General features: G+C 40.9%; 1 protein-coding gene across 5 annotated transcripts in view; it reads right to left on the bottom strand.

Moving 5' to 3' along the window:
• Positions 1-16,126, bottom strand: part of LOC102294499 (estrogen-related receptor gamma) — a 33,259-nt gene that overhangs the window by 11,967 nt on the left and 5,166 nt on the right. For 2 of the 5 annotated variants that reach the window (XM_014337807.2, XM_005914295.3), the window contains exons 1-4: positions 10,370-10,773; positions 6,068-6,325; positions 5,796-5,953; positions 4,446-4,562 (exon numbers count right to left, since the gene is read on the bottom strand). In XM_014337807.2, coding sequence (XP_014193293.1) covers positions 4,446-4,562; positions 5,796-5,953; positions 6,068-6,325; positions 10,370-10,425 — 589 coding nt within the window. In that variant the 5' untranslated portion in view covers positions 10,426-10,773. Of the gene's footprint in view, positions 1-4,445; positions 4,563-5,795; positions 5,954-6,067; positions 6,326-8,418; positions 8,451-10,369; positions 10,774-16,126 lie in introns of those variants that run through there. The other 3 variants (XM_014337813.2, XM_042226965.1, XM_014337821.2) reach the window with 3 other exon arrangements.

Raw genomic sequence — 16,126 nt, 5'->3', positions numbered from 1 at the left:
ATATTGGTGAAACTGGGACTGTTGTGGAGAGCCATATGCCAGTATTGGTGAAACTGGGACTGTTGTGGAGAGCCACACACTAATATTGGTGAAACCGGGACGGCTGTGGAGGGCCACATACCAATATTGGTGAAACTGGGACTGTTGTGGTACAACAATATTGTTGTGCAGCCCTCCATAACAGCCCCAATTTCTCATGTGGCACCTTGGACAAAAAAATTGTTAATGCTTGTCCTAAACTGTATGCCTTATTATCTATTGTACTACAAATGGGAATGTATTTTACAAACTTTTGCAAATTCTTACAAAATTGAAATCATGTTGTATTAGGTAAGCCCTGAAACCTATGATCGGGGCTTGAACCTAATGAGTTTAGATCATAAATCAAGTGAAAAGTTATATTCCTATACACTTCTATATATTCTGACTTCCCTTTATAACCAGGGGTCGTGTTCGTCTTCATTTTCATCTTTTATATACAGTCTATGGTCATACTTTTAATATACTGTGCTTCACAAGAGCAAGAAAGAAAACTTAATATCAATATGGATGCAGAACAACAATGACATACAAATAAATTTAGATCATGTGTTCGCTAAGTTTTAAGATTTGTGAAGACCGAGAAGTTAAAGCTGAAGAAGATGAGCAAGGTATTAAAGGAGAGATTGGCTGTGGAAAGTTAATGCCCCCTGACCTGCTGGTGATGTCATAAGGGGCAAGTATAGATTAGCTGGATGAGGATGTGGGTGCCTCCTATGTGTTGTTATTAGATTTAACACCGTTGGCAAACGGGATTAAGTCAAACACTTTTTGGTGGTTTGATTAGTAGAAAAAATGAGCTTTCATGCAGGTATATTTGTTTCCACTCACATGTGAGAGTTACAACACACATCAGAACTGAGTGTAAGTTTTCACAGTGGAATGTGCTGACAACCAGAGGGCCAAGAATAGCTTTCGTGGATAACAAAACAGATATTCACGCACACCTCCTTCCTGTTCCTCTGAACAGCCCATCTCAGTTTGATAAACAGGGAGTAGTCATATTTATTTTTTGCCTCTTACATCAGACCATCTTCCTTTGAAGGGATATGGACTTCCACATGAGACGCTTTTACAGGTTCCTAAAATGCACCCTGCATACATACAGGTGGTTGAGAAACAGAGAAATCCAGCCGCTGATCCAGACTGATCCTTGTTAGCGTGGTTTAGTGTTTAGTATAAACAATCCCAACACTCCTCGGATATTGCGACAAATATACACATGGTGCTACTAACAGCACTGTGGCGTTATCTTTCCTCTGTCCTGATGCTTTTCTCAGAATGCTGATTAATGCTGAATGATTAACACCCCTAAGAAAAGGTAACTCCAGCCGGGAGGAAGTAGAGATTAGACAGTAAGACAAAACAGAAAGGTGGGGGCTAGTCAGGGAATTGTTGCACCATTGGCCATATTTCTTAGAAACATAAACCATTAAACCATAAAAACACAGAATCACATAGTTTCTGCTTTATAACATCTATTTTCAAAATAATTTTCACATTTCCTAAAATACTCATTTTTACTGTTCTGAGTAGCACTAGCAACTGTAGAAATGGGGACTAAACAAAGCTTAATCAAATCCTGCCTGAGGTCTATGTGTCTTTTAGCTGTGTTTTTAATATGGCTCTGACTCTCCCCATTAAACCTCACAGCTCCTCTGTCTCTGGCTTTACTACGGCCTCCCCAGGGAAGAGCGGCATTATGATACACGATGAAGCGCATTACGAGGGCGCTTACAGCCAGAGTTACGAGGGGCAGTTCCCATTTCATGGAGGTCCAGGAGTCCCACAAGGCATCTGGAGGAATTTATGAGGGAGGAGGGAAAGCAAAGAGAAGAGAGGGCTGAGAGGTAGACTGGGATGCTGCTGATGCCCCCACCCCTCCCCCGCCACGCACCCATCCCATTAAAAGCAGCTAATTTAGAAGAAGGGCAGAGACAGTCCTGCTCACAAGAACACAGTGGCATGAGCATAAATATGGCTGCTGACTGACATGTTTAAACACAAACACGTGTAAAGATGCTATTATTCTGTATATCAATAACTTACAAGCACATTTATACACAGCTGCAATGACCAGATGCTGTTGTGTGCTTAGCAACGAAGAGGTGGTATTAAATTATCATTGCACTTTATTGCAACCTGGGTCGCATTTTAGCAATTGTTACCCATTGTTTCTATTGGTTTAGCATTAGACCAAAAAAAGTAGCTGGAGTCATCTGAGAAGTTGACAAACCAAACCAAAAGAGAGGCTGCCCGAAATTATGATAATCTGTCAGCAGACAGGCCATAATATATGCTCTCTAGGTTTTATATGATGGACATTAAGTCTTGAAATTTGTGAGACAGCGTACGTCACGGGAGAGTAGAAACTTGTCGGGCTACTCCCTTATTCCCAGCAGATAGATCCACATATTTGATTTGGCACAGATTTTTACGCAGGATGCCCTTCCTGATCCAACCCTCCAAGGCGTTTGTGTTTCGTCAAGGCCTCAAACTTGGGACATTTCACTTCTCAGTGAACAACACAATGAGCTATCAAATTCCACCGACAGCATCTCTGACTGCTCATATTCACTGAATTTGGGATCTAATCATTTATTTTGCAGGCAGAGAAAGTTAGATCCACTTTTATGGAATCTAATGAGAAATTTCTGTGAAGCCCATCAACCTGCAAACTGCGTTTAACATTCAGAGGAGGATTGCAAATGCAAAGAGGTAACGGTATATCTGTTGCAGCAGCCATAGTTGTGTTATGAGCCTATGTTTTTAAGACATAACTCTTAAGGAAGAAAAAGGTCTTTAATTTTAAAAAGAAAATGGTAAAATCAATATAGAGATGAAATCAAACCAGAACAGTGCTGACCCAGAAGAAACAGAACCTTTACTAAGGAAAAAACAAACGCTAATAGCAATAAAGCAGCATGGTGAGTTTTTTGTTAGACCCTGCATGATGCACAGAGGTTGACGTGCCTCTGATGCACAGGATTGGTCCGTTTTCTGGGGATCAGTGAAGATAATGCAATGGGTAACTACATCCCTCTTGTATTCTGCCTGTGACCAAAACATAATAAATGAGAAAATAAAGAGAAAAAGCACAGGTTCAGAAAGGTAGCTGACACTTCCCTCGCGTCTTCCACTTTGACCCACATGCCTTTGAAGATTAGAACGCCATCTTTCTAGCTTTCATACGTGGAGATTAAAATGGATGAAGCTATCACAACTGTGTACCCAGCTGAATTAATCCATAGTTTGAAAACACTGAATAAAGGTTTTTGAATTCAATATGGCTCTTGTGAATTACATGGCGTGTGATGCTGACAACAATGCTTAATAATTCTATTTACTCTCTCTTATGCCTTGGATTTCACCCCCCACCCACCCACTCATGCGTTTCATCAGCTCCCCTCTCTCTTCCTTATCTTCTCGTGGACATACGCAGAAGGCAACGAGTGGCCGGTACTGTAGGAGGTCGCTAATGTTTTCCTTTTTGAGTCACTTCTAAATCTGGATAATATGTCACACCGCAGGCGCATAGTGACACTAAAGGAGCACCTGACCACACTCACAGAGTACCAGTGGAACATATTTACCACTGTCATCTCATGTTTTTGAGCATGTATGATGAAATTTTGCAGGGTGGACCTTAGCTATAGAAAAAAGGCAGGAACATGAAAGCTCATTGCTAAACTTATTTGATGTATTGTATTGTAGCAGTATTTAATAAGTATAAATACTCTGTAAGGTGACTGGGATCTGTTAGCACAGATCCTATAATTCTGATGTAAGAAGTGGCAGAATGTTATTGATTACTGCAAAACAGCAGGCTCAGTAGGCTTTAATAGGTAACTTATCCCATTCTAGTTTAATCTGCCCTTAAACTCTCTTCTGTTTTACATTTGATGCAGCTCACAGCGCGCTCTGTTATCTTAATAGCTGCTGCAGCACTGCTCACACACCTACACAAGTTGGCACATGTCCATAGGCTATTTCAGAGGAAGACTCATGAAGCAAAGACTGACACAGATGAGCAGTTATTAGCTTTCTCCTCCCTCTCTAAGACACAGCTCTGCATTGTTCAAACTTGTGTTTACCACACATACAAATTACCTACACACACGCACCTCGTAGCCGGAACAGAGGGCTTGAAGTTTAACTGTCAGAAGTTTTAGGTTTCATTTGAGTTTACACAACTACTGTCAAGGGTTTACTAGATTATTGTTTAGAGGAATGCACTACAAAGTAATTGCAGTCAGACTTGTATTAGGCTTCACTCTCTTTCTCAACTGTCTGAAAGAGGAGATTTGAAATTCTGCCACCGACTGATCGATCTCAGAAAAAAAGGCAGCTCGAGTAAGGTTTTGACAAGGATCGGAAAAGGATTTTTTTTTTAGGATATAGCTGACCTTCTCTCAACATGCCCACTGCCAGACATTTCACAAATCGACAAGCCTGGCAAGATTTCCGTCTTCTCTTGGTGATTTCACATTCATTGGATGCTGGACAGCTGTATTCGATGTTACCTGGAGGATAACAAGTGAGAAGGGGGGAGGGGGGGGGACTTAGTAGTTGCTTTGCAAACAATGAAGCAGCAATTCAGTATTACTCATTGTCACTGCTATCTCAATGTTATGTCTGAGAAAATGTTGAGATTACACAGCAAACCTCACTGGCATCTGTAAAGGATCTAAACTGAGGTACTTTTGAGAAACAGAATTTTTTTTCAAAAGGAAATGTTATAATTTAAACCAAGGCTGAGATACTTAGACTTAGAGCTTTTTATTGTCATTGTGCAGTTTCTTGCACAGCGAAATTGGGTAGATTGGGTAGATACGCTGACTTTAAGGTTGTAGTTCTTTAGACTGTTCCTTATTTGCACCATGTTGGATCTCAGGTTTTCTGTTATGTATTTGTGGTCTTACCCCATAACTGACTGATTACCCTAACAAGTTAATTTCACTATAAAGTTGTGGTAAATTATACCAGAGGGTTAATGTATTTGTGGTCTCGACTTGTAACTGACCCTGATTACCCTGATAAGTGATCCTGATTACCCTATTAAGTAAATTTCACTATAAGGTTGTGGTAAATGTCCACATTTAAAAAAAAACAAAACCATACATGTTCTCCACACTAACTGGCAACCCAAGGTGTATGTTAAGTCTGATGGCTTTCTGCCAGTTGGGGGTGCTTTTAGCTGCCACCCTTGATCAGCAATAGGAAGTATCTGATGAGCCAGATCTGCTTTGTCTGATGCGACAGCCAGTGAAGCTTGCTCTGTGAACTCATCTAGAGTAGCCAACTTCTAGAGGCCTAAACTAAAAGCTTCCTGTCAGGCTCCTGAGCTGGGCCAAGAGGGGACAATCCCTTTAAAACACACAAACTGCATGCTGCCGGCTCTCCTTGCTGACTTCCTTCAGGGCTGAAGCGATTGCGCACACATGTCAAGCTTTAAACCTAAACTCAGCGATGTTGACTATACACACAGTGGTCTAAGTATAACTGCATATCAGCTGCTTGCGAGCAGATCTTTATTTAAAGCCTTTCTGCAGTTTTGAAGGCGGAAGCTGTGAGCTAACTGATCAGGGCTTGTTTTTCCCAAAACAAATGATCAGGGAACATCTACACCTTGTTGCTCCTAAAACAGGTTTATATGATGCAGGAAGGCATTATCAGCCATGCTAATCACAATAAATGCGGTTACTGAAACTGAGCGTGTTTGTGAAGGTGTGTTTTATATACAGTGCCAGTCTCACCCTGGATGGTCCTCTTAAAGAAGGCCTTGCAAGCTTCACAAGAGGCCACACCATAGTGGTAGCCAGACGCCACATCACCACACACTAGACATAGGCGCTTGGCGACAGAGCCCAGCATGAATTCGCACTTGACTTGGCCTTCTTCCTCACCAAACCTCCTGGAGAGAGAAAGGAAGAGTAAAAATAAGGGTAATACATGGATATAGTAATAATATCATTTCACATACAAAATGGAGTAAAACAGATGAAATAAAGGAGAATATGATACATACACCAACCTATTTGCTCCTCCATTACTGGCCAACCCCGCCGTGTGACTAAAGAGGCCTGGTGAGTCCTGCCCATTATTGTGATTGTGGCCTTTGGTGAGAGGACCATAGCTGGAGTTTGTGTCCGAGGAAGAGCTTCCAGGACTGGGCTGGGCCGGGCTGACATCACCCTGAGAGCTGGGGCTGGGGCTGGAAGGCTCACGCTTTATAGAAGAGGGACAGGTGGGGTCCAAGCCCCTCACTGACATCCTGTCCAGATGCCTGGAGACAAAAAAAAAAGAAAAAAGAATTTAATACATATGATGTGTGTATGCATCTTATTTTAATATATATCTATGTTGGAGAATTTGAAGTCATCTTTATTTAATGAGTCACTCTGATATTGCTATTAATATTTGCAGCTGACCTTCAGGTCGGTGGGCTTTGATTAGTTTTATATTAGTTTTATTAGTTCTGGCATCATCTACACAGATAGCAATCGTGTAATGAATATACTTGAAATTAATATATGGATTCACATCTCTTCACAAACACAGGTATGTATTTGTTGGCTAAAAGGTTAAAAAAGAGAATGAGAAAGGCAATAGTTTCTGTTGAATACATCAGTTTTTTAATTTCACAAATCCACAACGCTTCAACAACACCACATACCAGTTTCCACATCCGTCCGAGTGTTAGAGAAACCAGCCGTTTGTGATTTCCCCCATATGCAAAGCTGCTGTTCATTACACTGCTTTGTTTTCAGAGAAGCGATTGCTTAAGCAAACCTAGGAAAATAGCTAAACCAGCAATCATCCACACCGTCATGTTCAATCCAAATATACTCACATTCCTTCCACTTTTATTGCCTATTGTCTTCAATCTATTTTCTCTTTGTTTCTCTCATTTACCATATTTGACCTGATAAACTGCCTGAAGCCTACACCAGATACAACAACTGAGCAGGTGTTTTTTGTAAGAAATATAAAGTGGAAAGTACAGCTTTTGTTAGAAGTCAATCCTTAACTAAATGAAAGAATGTATTTATATATTTAAATAAAATCTTTCCATTATTAGTTATATAATAAAAGCTGGAAATAAATCTTCTCCTAGGCCTGCATGTTAAAGTGTGTATCATGGCTCTATTATTGGATTAGGATGTGACCACAACAGACTCTCTGTCACCATGCCGAGGAGAAAAAGCATTTGAAACCAGCTGAAGTGTACAGTAGGCTTGCAGGCATGTGATCTGCGCTCACACACACACCTGCGCACACGCTCGCTCGCATTGTGGCGTCAGACTTTTGTGTGTGGATGTAAAAATAAAAAATGTAGTCTTCACCGCATACACTTCAGATTCCTACGATCGGGAACACACTACACCTCCTGGCACGCACATTCTTACGGACACATTGTCAAAGCATGTGTCTTCATAAACACCCTAACACTTACACTGCATGCAGCTCTTTGACGCCAGGCCTAACTTCCAAAACAAAAACCCCAAAAAAGAAAACTGCTGTACACACACCCCACACACTATCCGTACATCTCTCCCACTCTATTCTTGGCTTGTTGAGGTTGAGGTCCAATTCAGCCGGTTTCCTGCCATGTAAATCAGCAGCTTCCAATCACAACTTATTTGGTAGGCAAAAAGACTGGCTGCTTTTAACCACCCACTGAGTAAACCATGGCCACGCGCTACTGACCCCTCTACAAGCCCACAAAAACATACACGGACACGCACGGTAAGGCACTGAGCAAGACAACTAAGGTCTTGATAGGAAAACCAAACAACTGTACCAGTGTTATCACAGCGACTGTTGCCTTCAAAGAGCTTGGAAATCAAAGCTCAACTGCTTTGGTGCAGTAGAATAAATCCAAAGTAGCAGAATCAAAAACGTTGGAGCACCAAAAACTGTGGCTGAGCTTTTAACCAAGTTGCCTTCTCTAAATCAAATTACAACCTTTAGAAATACTGTTGCAGTTTGGCAACTTTTGCCCATTTACATATCAGAGTAGCATCGCCGTTCATTTGCGATCCTGTTACTCTTGTCTTCCAGCAGATAAAAAGTCTAGGATACACTCTCCTCTGAGCCCAAGCTGCTTTGCTCTCCCACAGCCACCTGCAGCTGGAAACGACCCCACACGGTGCTGCAGAGTGGAAGAATTTTCACCGCACTACTTTTTTTTAAAAAAGTGCTATTTTTACAATAAAATACTGTTGCTTATGGTGCCTTAAATGTTTCATTTTATCCCTATGATGCCATTTTGCTCCTGCACTCCCCGCCGCTGCATCTCCACCCTCTCCAATCCAATTCAAAGACTATAATAACAGCACAGTGAATAGATTTCAGTTTCCTTTTAAAATGACTCACTGGTAGTCTCAATGGCTATCCATCACAGGTGTCCATATTGCTGTGTCGAGTCCCTGACAGGTACAGAGTGAGATATACTTTGCGCTCTCCCATTATAATGCATCGGGGGGGGGTTGTAGGCATTTTGCTTTCATAATGAAATTGCATTAGAGTGGGGTGATCAGATGTGATGTGATATTCACTCTTACAGATTACTAATCTACAACTCCACATAAAAGCCCATCAAAAAACGGTTGGTGCAGCTTGTACAGCTCAGTGCAGCAGGGACAAATCATTGTGTGTGTGTTTGGTTGGGGTGGGGTATTCAAAGTTATCATACCAGTATCCAAAACAACTCTAACTGCATCTTGGCAACAGCAACAAGAAGACAAAAAGACGGAGAGACCGACAAGAGGCGGGAGGAAATTACACGGGAGGCAGACAGATAGAGGGAGCGTGAAAAAACCAGAGAGGGACGGAGAGAAAAGGGGCAGTCCTGAGGCTCATTAACCTGGGGGGGTGTCAAAAGGAAAGGAAAGGAAGGGGTAAGGGAGGGGGGGTACTTTCTTTGAAAAGGAGCAAAGTCATAATGCAGACAACAATGACCCGGCTGCGTGGAGGCAGGGAATGAGATTGAGGGGAAAATAGGGAGGGAAGAAAATCTCAAAAACTGATCACAATACGCTAAGAAAATAGAGCAAAATAGATTTATTTAAAAGCCTCGAAGGAAGAGAAGTCTTTGTTTAATACTATAAAACCTCCCCAAAAACTTCAAGGGCCTGTTGACTAACCTTTTAGCTCCAAACCTTAGGGAGAGCGATTGAGGTCAGCGGGGTCTCAGCAGTGTTTTTATTACTAATGAGCCAGAGATGAGCAGGGATCAGAGGCACCCCGAGCGGCCATAAGAGCCTTAGTCAGGCTTTGGATGAAGCACAGAGATGCGGCACCCGTGGCTGGAGCTTGGGTCGGCGGGAAACATGGATAGCGTGCCATTCACAGGGATCATCTGCGGCCGCCATCACCTTTTCTAACGTTCCTTATCCGGTTGCTTGTGTCACAAACAATCAGGGAAACAGCGCACATGTCTGCTAGATTTCTGTCTTCGTTCCCGCGCTCTCCCGAGGAATCTTACTCTAAATCTCCAAACATTCGATCACATTGATTACGCCGCCGTGATGATAATGAACCAATTTTTTGTGTTTCTGTTTGTGATTACAGACAAAACAAGCAATCAAAAAAAACCCCCTGCAAACTCGCAATCAAACAGCTGCTTGATTTTTCTTTTCCCATTTGCATTGTTCTTGTGGAGGATTTTTACCAGCCTTGGATAACACAAGCCACCACTAGTTACCTCTAACCTGGCTTTGCCTGCTTACCCTCACTATCAACAAACAAACAATGAACAATGGCAACTGTGATCAATCCAAACAAACCTTCACACTCATAAAAGTTTGATCTGAACGTACCCAAGGCACATAAAACGTTAATGAAAGTGTTCAAAGAGCAAGAGCTGGAAAGGACTGCAGGCCTAAATTAACATGAATGTGAACTCAAATATTTACACAACATCATGTCAAAAGAAGACAAGATGACACAGATAAGGCTGTGTGTGTGTGCTGATGTGTATTCTTCTGAACAGAACAATGGGAACAAGGTAAATGATCAAGACAAGATGAGCAACTTCTTTTTCTTTAAAGGTGGCGTAAACAGTGATGATGCTGCACCACAGAAAACACTTTTTTAACCCCCTCCCCCCGTCACCCTCTGCAATAAAGATTGTCACAGGCCACGTCTGTTTTGCAATAATGATTTGAGTATATCGCAAATACAGAGAAACAGTGAGTCAGTCGATGTGATGAAGCAGCTGTCAAGTATGGCGTGAACACAATCTTGGCTTCATCTGCACTTTGTACTGTTTGAGAGGACACCCTTCAGGTTCTGTGGAGTCATTCTGCTATAAGACAGTACTTACTCTGTGTTAGAGTGGTAGGTGAAACACTCCGGGAGGTAGAGGTCGACTAAATCCATGTGAACTCTGTCACCATGCTCTGAAGAGGAGGAAATGTTCTGTCCAGGGACGTCTGCTTCTGCCCGCCTCCTCCTCCTTCCCTGGATCTGTCCTGTCCTTCTGCTCGACAGCTTTTATGCGCTATTATCTATCACTGCACCGTTTCTCACTTTCTATATATTCGGCCTCAAAAGTTTGTCTCCATCTACTGCCTTTCCCTCTATTGTATCACACTATCAGCTCCACTCATTCTCCCTGCGTCTGTATTCCTGTCACTCACTCTTCTCACCAACAGCCTCTGGCTGCCTTTGAAGTCCTGACTGTTGTGACTGGAAGCTGTGTGTGACAAGGGTCTCCAAGTAAAAGCCGGCCCTCAAGAACACCCAGCCACACAATTTGAATGGCCATCCCCCAGAAGGTTGAGCTTGCAACTGATTGGCTGCCCTCTAAGCCAATGAGAGACATGGCTACTGGGGCAGGTGGATAAATGGAGAGGATGACTTTAACATGTTTTAGTTATGAGAAAAATCCAAATATGTAACAGGTATTATTTACTGTTGTATTGCTACTTTAGATTAAAAAGACACTAAATATATCACAAATCTCTTAATATGCATATTAGTGTACATCTTATGGGATAATCTTTATATGGTTCTCTCAAAGCATCGTAACAACAACAACTACAGGACATTTAAATTGCAATTCAATAGTGTGTGTCCAGTTTCTGCAGCTTATCAGATATATTTAGTCTAATTTGGTTTGAAGTTAGAATGAAAGAACTATGATCAGTAGTTGGTTTATATTTTAAGCAAAAACCTTATATACATATTGAATATTTCTAGGTTCAGGAAATAAGAAGTAAACCAACACTGAAAATGATTTTTAGATGCTGCATTACTCATATCAATTTTTAAAAAAAAAATCTATAACACAGTAGGTGTTACCAGCCATGTAAAATAATTTCTAAATGCTGAGCTGAAAAATGTCTTCATTCCCCTCCATCAATCAAAACAGGCGGCGCAATAAACAAATATATGAATGTCTACTCACACAAAGACATTTACACGATTTCTACCTTGGCCTTAACTGACTTACTGCTGTTCTAATGAGCTATACCTGGAAGCCTAACGTGATGGCTTTTGCTCGCTAAGCACATGTGCATACAAGATAAGGAAACACAGTAGTTGTCCAGCACAGCAAAAGGCAAAGTTAAAGGATTATATGGTTAAAAGAAACAACACAGCACAGTAAATACAAGAAGAGATTTAACAAAAAAACAAAGTATCTCGACGTTAATGTCAGTGCTCTGATCATGTAAAGTTGTGGTCAGAAATTTACATATACTCATCATCGGCATGAATGTCGTGGTAATTTACTGTTCTTTGTCCCAGTTGGAACAGGTGGCTTTAGTGAACAAGTTTTAACTTATTTTCTATAATACACAGAGGGTCAAAAATATACATCTCTTTTAACTTGACAAGGCCTTGTTAACATCTTGTTAGCGATCATGATTGACTATAGCCGAAAAGGATTTGTTTGACAGCACTCATTGGATCGACCTATACCCAGAATGATGGGAAAGTCCAAGGAACTCGGGAAAATCTAAGACTGAGTACTTGTAGATTTACACAAGGTGGGAAGATTTCTTAGAGCCATTTCTAAACTGCAAATTCCAAGATCATCAGTGCAAACAATTTTATGCAAGTACAGATTATTTGGCAACACTTTGTCAAGGTCAGAGGACCCAAACTGTCACCCTCATATGAGAGGAAATTGGATAGGATGTTCAGAAACAACCCAACAAAGCTTAAGCCTCCCATGAACTGGAAACTCCTTGAACCCCAGTGTCACCCTATACAGTGAAGTGCCATTACCATTGACTGAGAGGATGCCGACCGAGAAAGAAGCCACCGCTCCAAAATTGACACCTTAAAGCTCAACTGAAATTTTGCAGGTACCCACATAGTCAAATGGCTTCTGGAGAAAAGTTTTATGGTTAGACAAGAAAAAGATTGAGCCATTTGACTACAGTGACAAGAGGTATGCTTGGTGAGGTGAGGCGAGGTGAGGCTTTCAAACATAAGAACACTGTACCAGCTGTCAAGCATGCTGGTGGTAGTATCACGCCCTGGTGCCAGTTGTTTCGGTGCCAGTGGTACTGGTACACTGCACAAAATGGATTTAATAATGAAAGACGACTATCTGCAAATTCTTCAAGTTCAGCTCAATTCAACAGCTAGAAACCTGGACACAGTTTAGTCCAACAGGACACACATCAAAACTTGTTTTGCAATGGATAAAGCAGGCTAACATTAAGCTTCTGAAAAGGCATTGCCAAAGCCCTGACCTCAACTACGTTGGAAATTTGTGGACTATGCTCGAAAGCTGGGTTTGTGCCAGAAAACCAATCAATTTAAATGAACTCTACCAATCCTGCCAAGACGACTGATCAAATATCCAGCCAGAATTATGCCAAAAGTTGGGTAGTGGCTACAAAAAGCATCTGATCAAGCCGTAACTTGTTTAGGGAAATTTAAGCAGATATGTTTATATACTTATTAAAAATCATCATCAATCATTCCAAAAAGTACCATGACATTCATGCCCACGATGAGTGTAAACTACCCACCACAAGTACAGGATGTAGCATGATGCTATGTCAGAAATCCAACACAACTTTGCTTTATATTGTAAGTTTCTGCACAATACAATAATCAAAGTAATAAAACAGTCAGTCCTCTGATGAATCCTGCCATTCGTCCTGAGAGAGTGAAGCTACTCTAAGTAGCTCAAGGGTTAGATGGGTCTTAGGCAACGCGTGGTAACTACATCCTAATCCACTTTAATGACAAAAACACACATGAAGAGGTCAACAAAAATCCCTCTATGTGAAGACACACAAGCACACGTGTACACGCAGACATCTGCCATGTAGTGTGTTTGGTTATGCTGCGAGAGACAGATTTACTCACAGTCAGTGTAATCGGTGTTAAAATCAAAACATGTAATTTTAACATTGTAGTGTATTATACCGTGTGACCACATGGTTCCAGTTCTATCTGAATTAACATAGGACACAATAAGTTTCCTGTGGCAACAATGCAGCAGTTTAATGTTTTCCACCGATGCACAACACAGGTGTTGAACATGCATTTTACTTTTTCAGACCAGCTGATCTGACCTTTAGGTTTGAAAGGAAGAAACAACACAAACCCTTGGCCCATCTCGTCTTCTCTGATCGTCACGATGTCGTGTTAGTGCTCTGAGCCAACCCCCTGCTAAACTTCCACAGGAATGAAATCACCTGCGCTAATCTGTAGCTCAGATAAAAGGCCAGACAGCAGACTGCACGGAGTGGGACTTTATCTCATTATGCACCACATGAAACACCCAGCCAACACTAACACACTCTGCATTAAAGCAGCCTCATACACAGATATGTGTAAACAAACATATCAATGCAAGCGCATGCAAACACAAAGGGGAAAGTACATAAGAAAACCTGTGAAGGATAAAGAGTGTGATTTCCAACGTAGACAATTTTATCACAACCATAAAACACAAAAACCCAGACAAGTATCACGAGTCACATCTCCTTAAAGCTGATGTAAGAGATAAAACATTTTTACGCTGAGAAATTATCTTCTATAAACCATTTAGGAAACTTAGAGTTGACATTAAAATGATTTTTATCTTTTTAGTTTGGCTCAGAAAGGGTCAAGATTTTTTTCCCATATAATAAATGCAGAAGAATGAAAAGTTCAGGTTGAAATTAAACAACAGATTAATTATTTTATCAGCAGTTAATATTTTCCTTGGCAACAGCCGAGCATTCTCGAGACACTCAACAACAATAGTAGGGTTTGCCTGAGCCAAGTCATAGCGGCGTCAATTGAACCACTTGAAAGAGAAATGTTCAGATAATTTCCTTATGACTTTGTGCCACTGTATGAAAAGGTGCTGTTTGTTCACTTTGCAGTTGATGTTTTTAAGTTAGACAGATAAGATGTGGCACTCATTAACTTCAGTCAGTTGGCTGAAAAATTACAATCAAACAGGTTTAAAGTAAGTTCTCATTCAGACAGCAAGTATTACATATTTCTAAGGTAAAAGAATATGTAAGCAGCCGACCTTTCCTCTGTAAATTGTAAAAACTTACCGTTAACTTTTTTAACTAATTGAAAATCTTATTCTATCCGGTATTTGTCCAAACTCTTTTTAAAACTACACAAGTATACAACCCATTTAAAACATTCACCGGTCAGTCTATTGAGTACACCTGTGCAACTGCTTGCTAACACAAATATCTGACCAGTCAGTCACAATGGCAGCAACTCAATGCATTTAGCTTTGTAGACATGATCAGGACAAGCTGCTGAAGCTCAAACTGAGTATCAGGATGGAGAAGAAAGGTCATTTACATGACTTTGAATGTGGCATAGTCTGGGTATTTCAGAAACTGATTAGTTACTGGGATTTTCCCCAAAACAACAATCTATACAGTTTCAAAAGTCTTAAAAAAAAAAGAAAGAAAGAATGAGAAAGAAAGAAAATATCCAGTGAGCAGAAGTCTTTAGGTTTAAAAAAATCCCTTGTCAGAGGTCAGAGGAGAATGGCCAGACTGTTTGAACTGATAGTAAGACAACAGTAACTCAAAATAACTACTCATTACAACCGAGGTATACAGAAGACCATCTCTGAAAGCACAACATACCTAATATAGATGCGGCTGGGCTGCGGAAGCAGAAGACCACACCAGTTGGCACTCCTGTCATATAAGAACAGTAGTTTAGACACCATAACCCACCTGAGTGTTGTTAATGACCATGTCCATCCTTTTATGACCACAGCGTCATATCGGCTCATATCATCTTAAACTGGTTTCTTGAATATGAAAATGAGTTCACTGTACTCAAATAACATCGGCAGTCACCAGAATCCAACCTAATAGAGCAAATTTTGGAAGTGGTTGTCATGAATGTGAAGCAACTGTGTGATGTTATCTGTGGACCAAAATCTCTGAGCAATGTTTCTAGCACTTTTGTCAAAAAGTCAAAAGGGGATCCAGCCTCTTACTAGCAAGGTGTACCTAACAAAGTGGCCAGCGATTGCATTTTGAGTGTGCTTCATTTGAAAGGAGTTTCTTTTTTGGCCAGAAAAAATGAATAATTTTCATATACACACATATATATCTCCAAAGCTATCCCCATTGCTCTCAGTTGTACTTTTAAGCTTTTATTAGCAAATGTTAGCACCCAGAAGCTAACACAGAAGCTAAACATACCATCTTTTTTATAACCACCAGGCTCTTTCTCTGCATAAACTGTTTTGGTTGTTCATTTTCAGCTAAACTGTGGCAATTTAAGAGTTAGAAGGTATGCTCACCGGAAGTGACCGTGCAGTTTCACCATCAGATCCACCCTTTGATCATTAGTCCTATTTCAAAGCAGCAAGATGGTGAAAACAGCTGGAGGCTTCATAAAGGGACATTTAGGTGGGTTATTCCATCAGCATCAAGGCTAATTTATCAGTTTCCCGGCCTCGGGCTATTATAGCTGTCAACTTATTTTCCATTGAGGCATCAACATTAATAAACCACATCAATGTAGTCTATGACTCATCAGCTAGTTAAATAGCTAACTATTAGCCAGGATTTAAACAAGAAGTGACTAACAAAATGTAACTAATTTTTTTTTGGACCCATTTGCCAATTTTGGCCCC

The sequence above is a fragment of the Haplochromis burtoni genome, unplaced genomic scaffold (assembly GCF_018398535.1).
Source record: "Haplochromis burtoni strain Fernald_Lab_line unplaced genomic scaffold, NCSU_Asbu1 Contig_8, whole genome shotgun sequence".
NCBI lineage: Eukaryota > Metazoa > Chordata > Actinopteri > Cichliformes > Cichlidae > Haplochromis > Haplochromis burtoni.
Note: the sequence above shows the minus strand (reverse complement) of the source record. Positions and strands in the feature narration are given on the sequence as shown.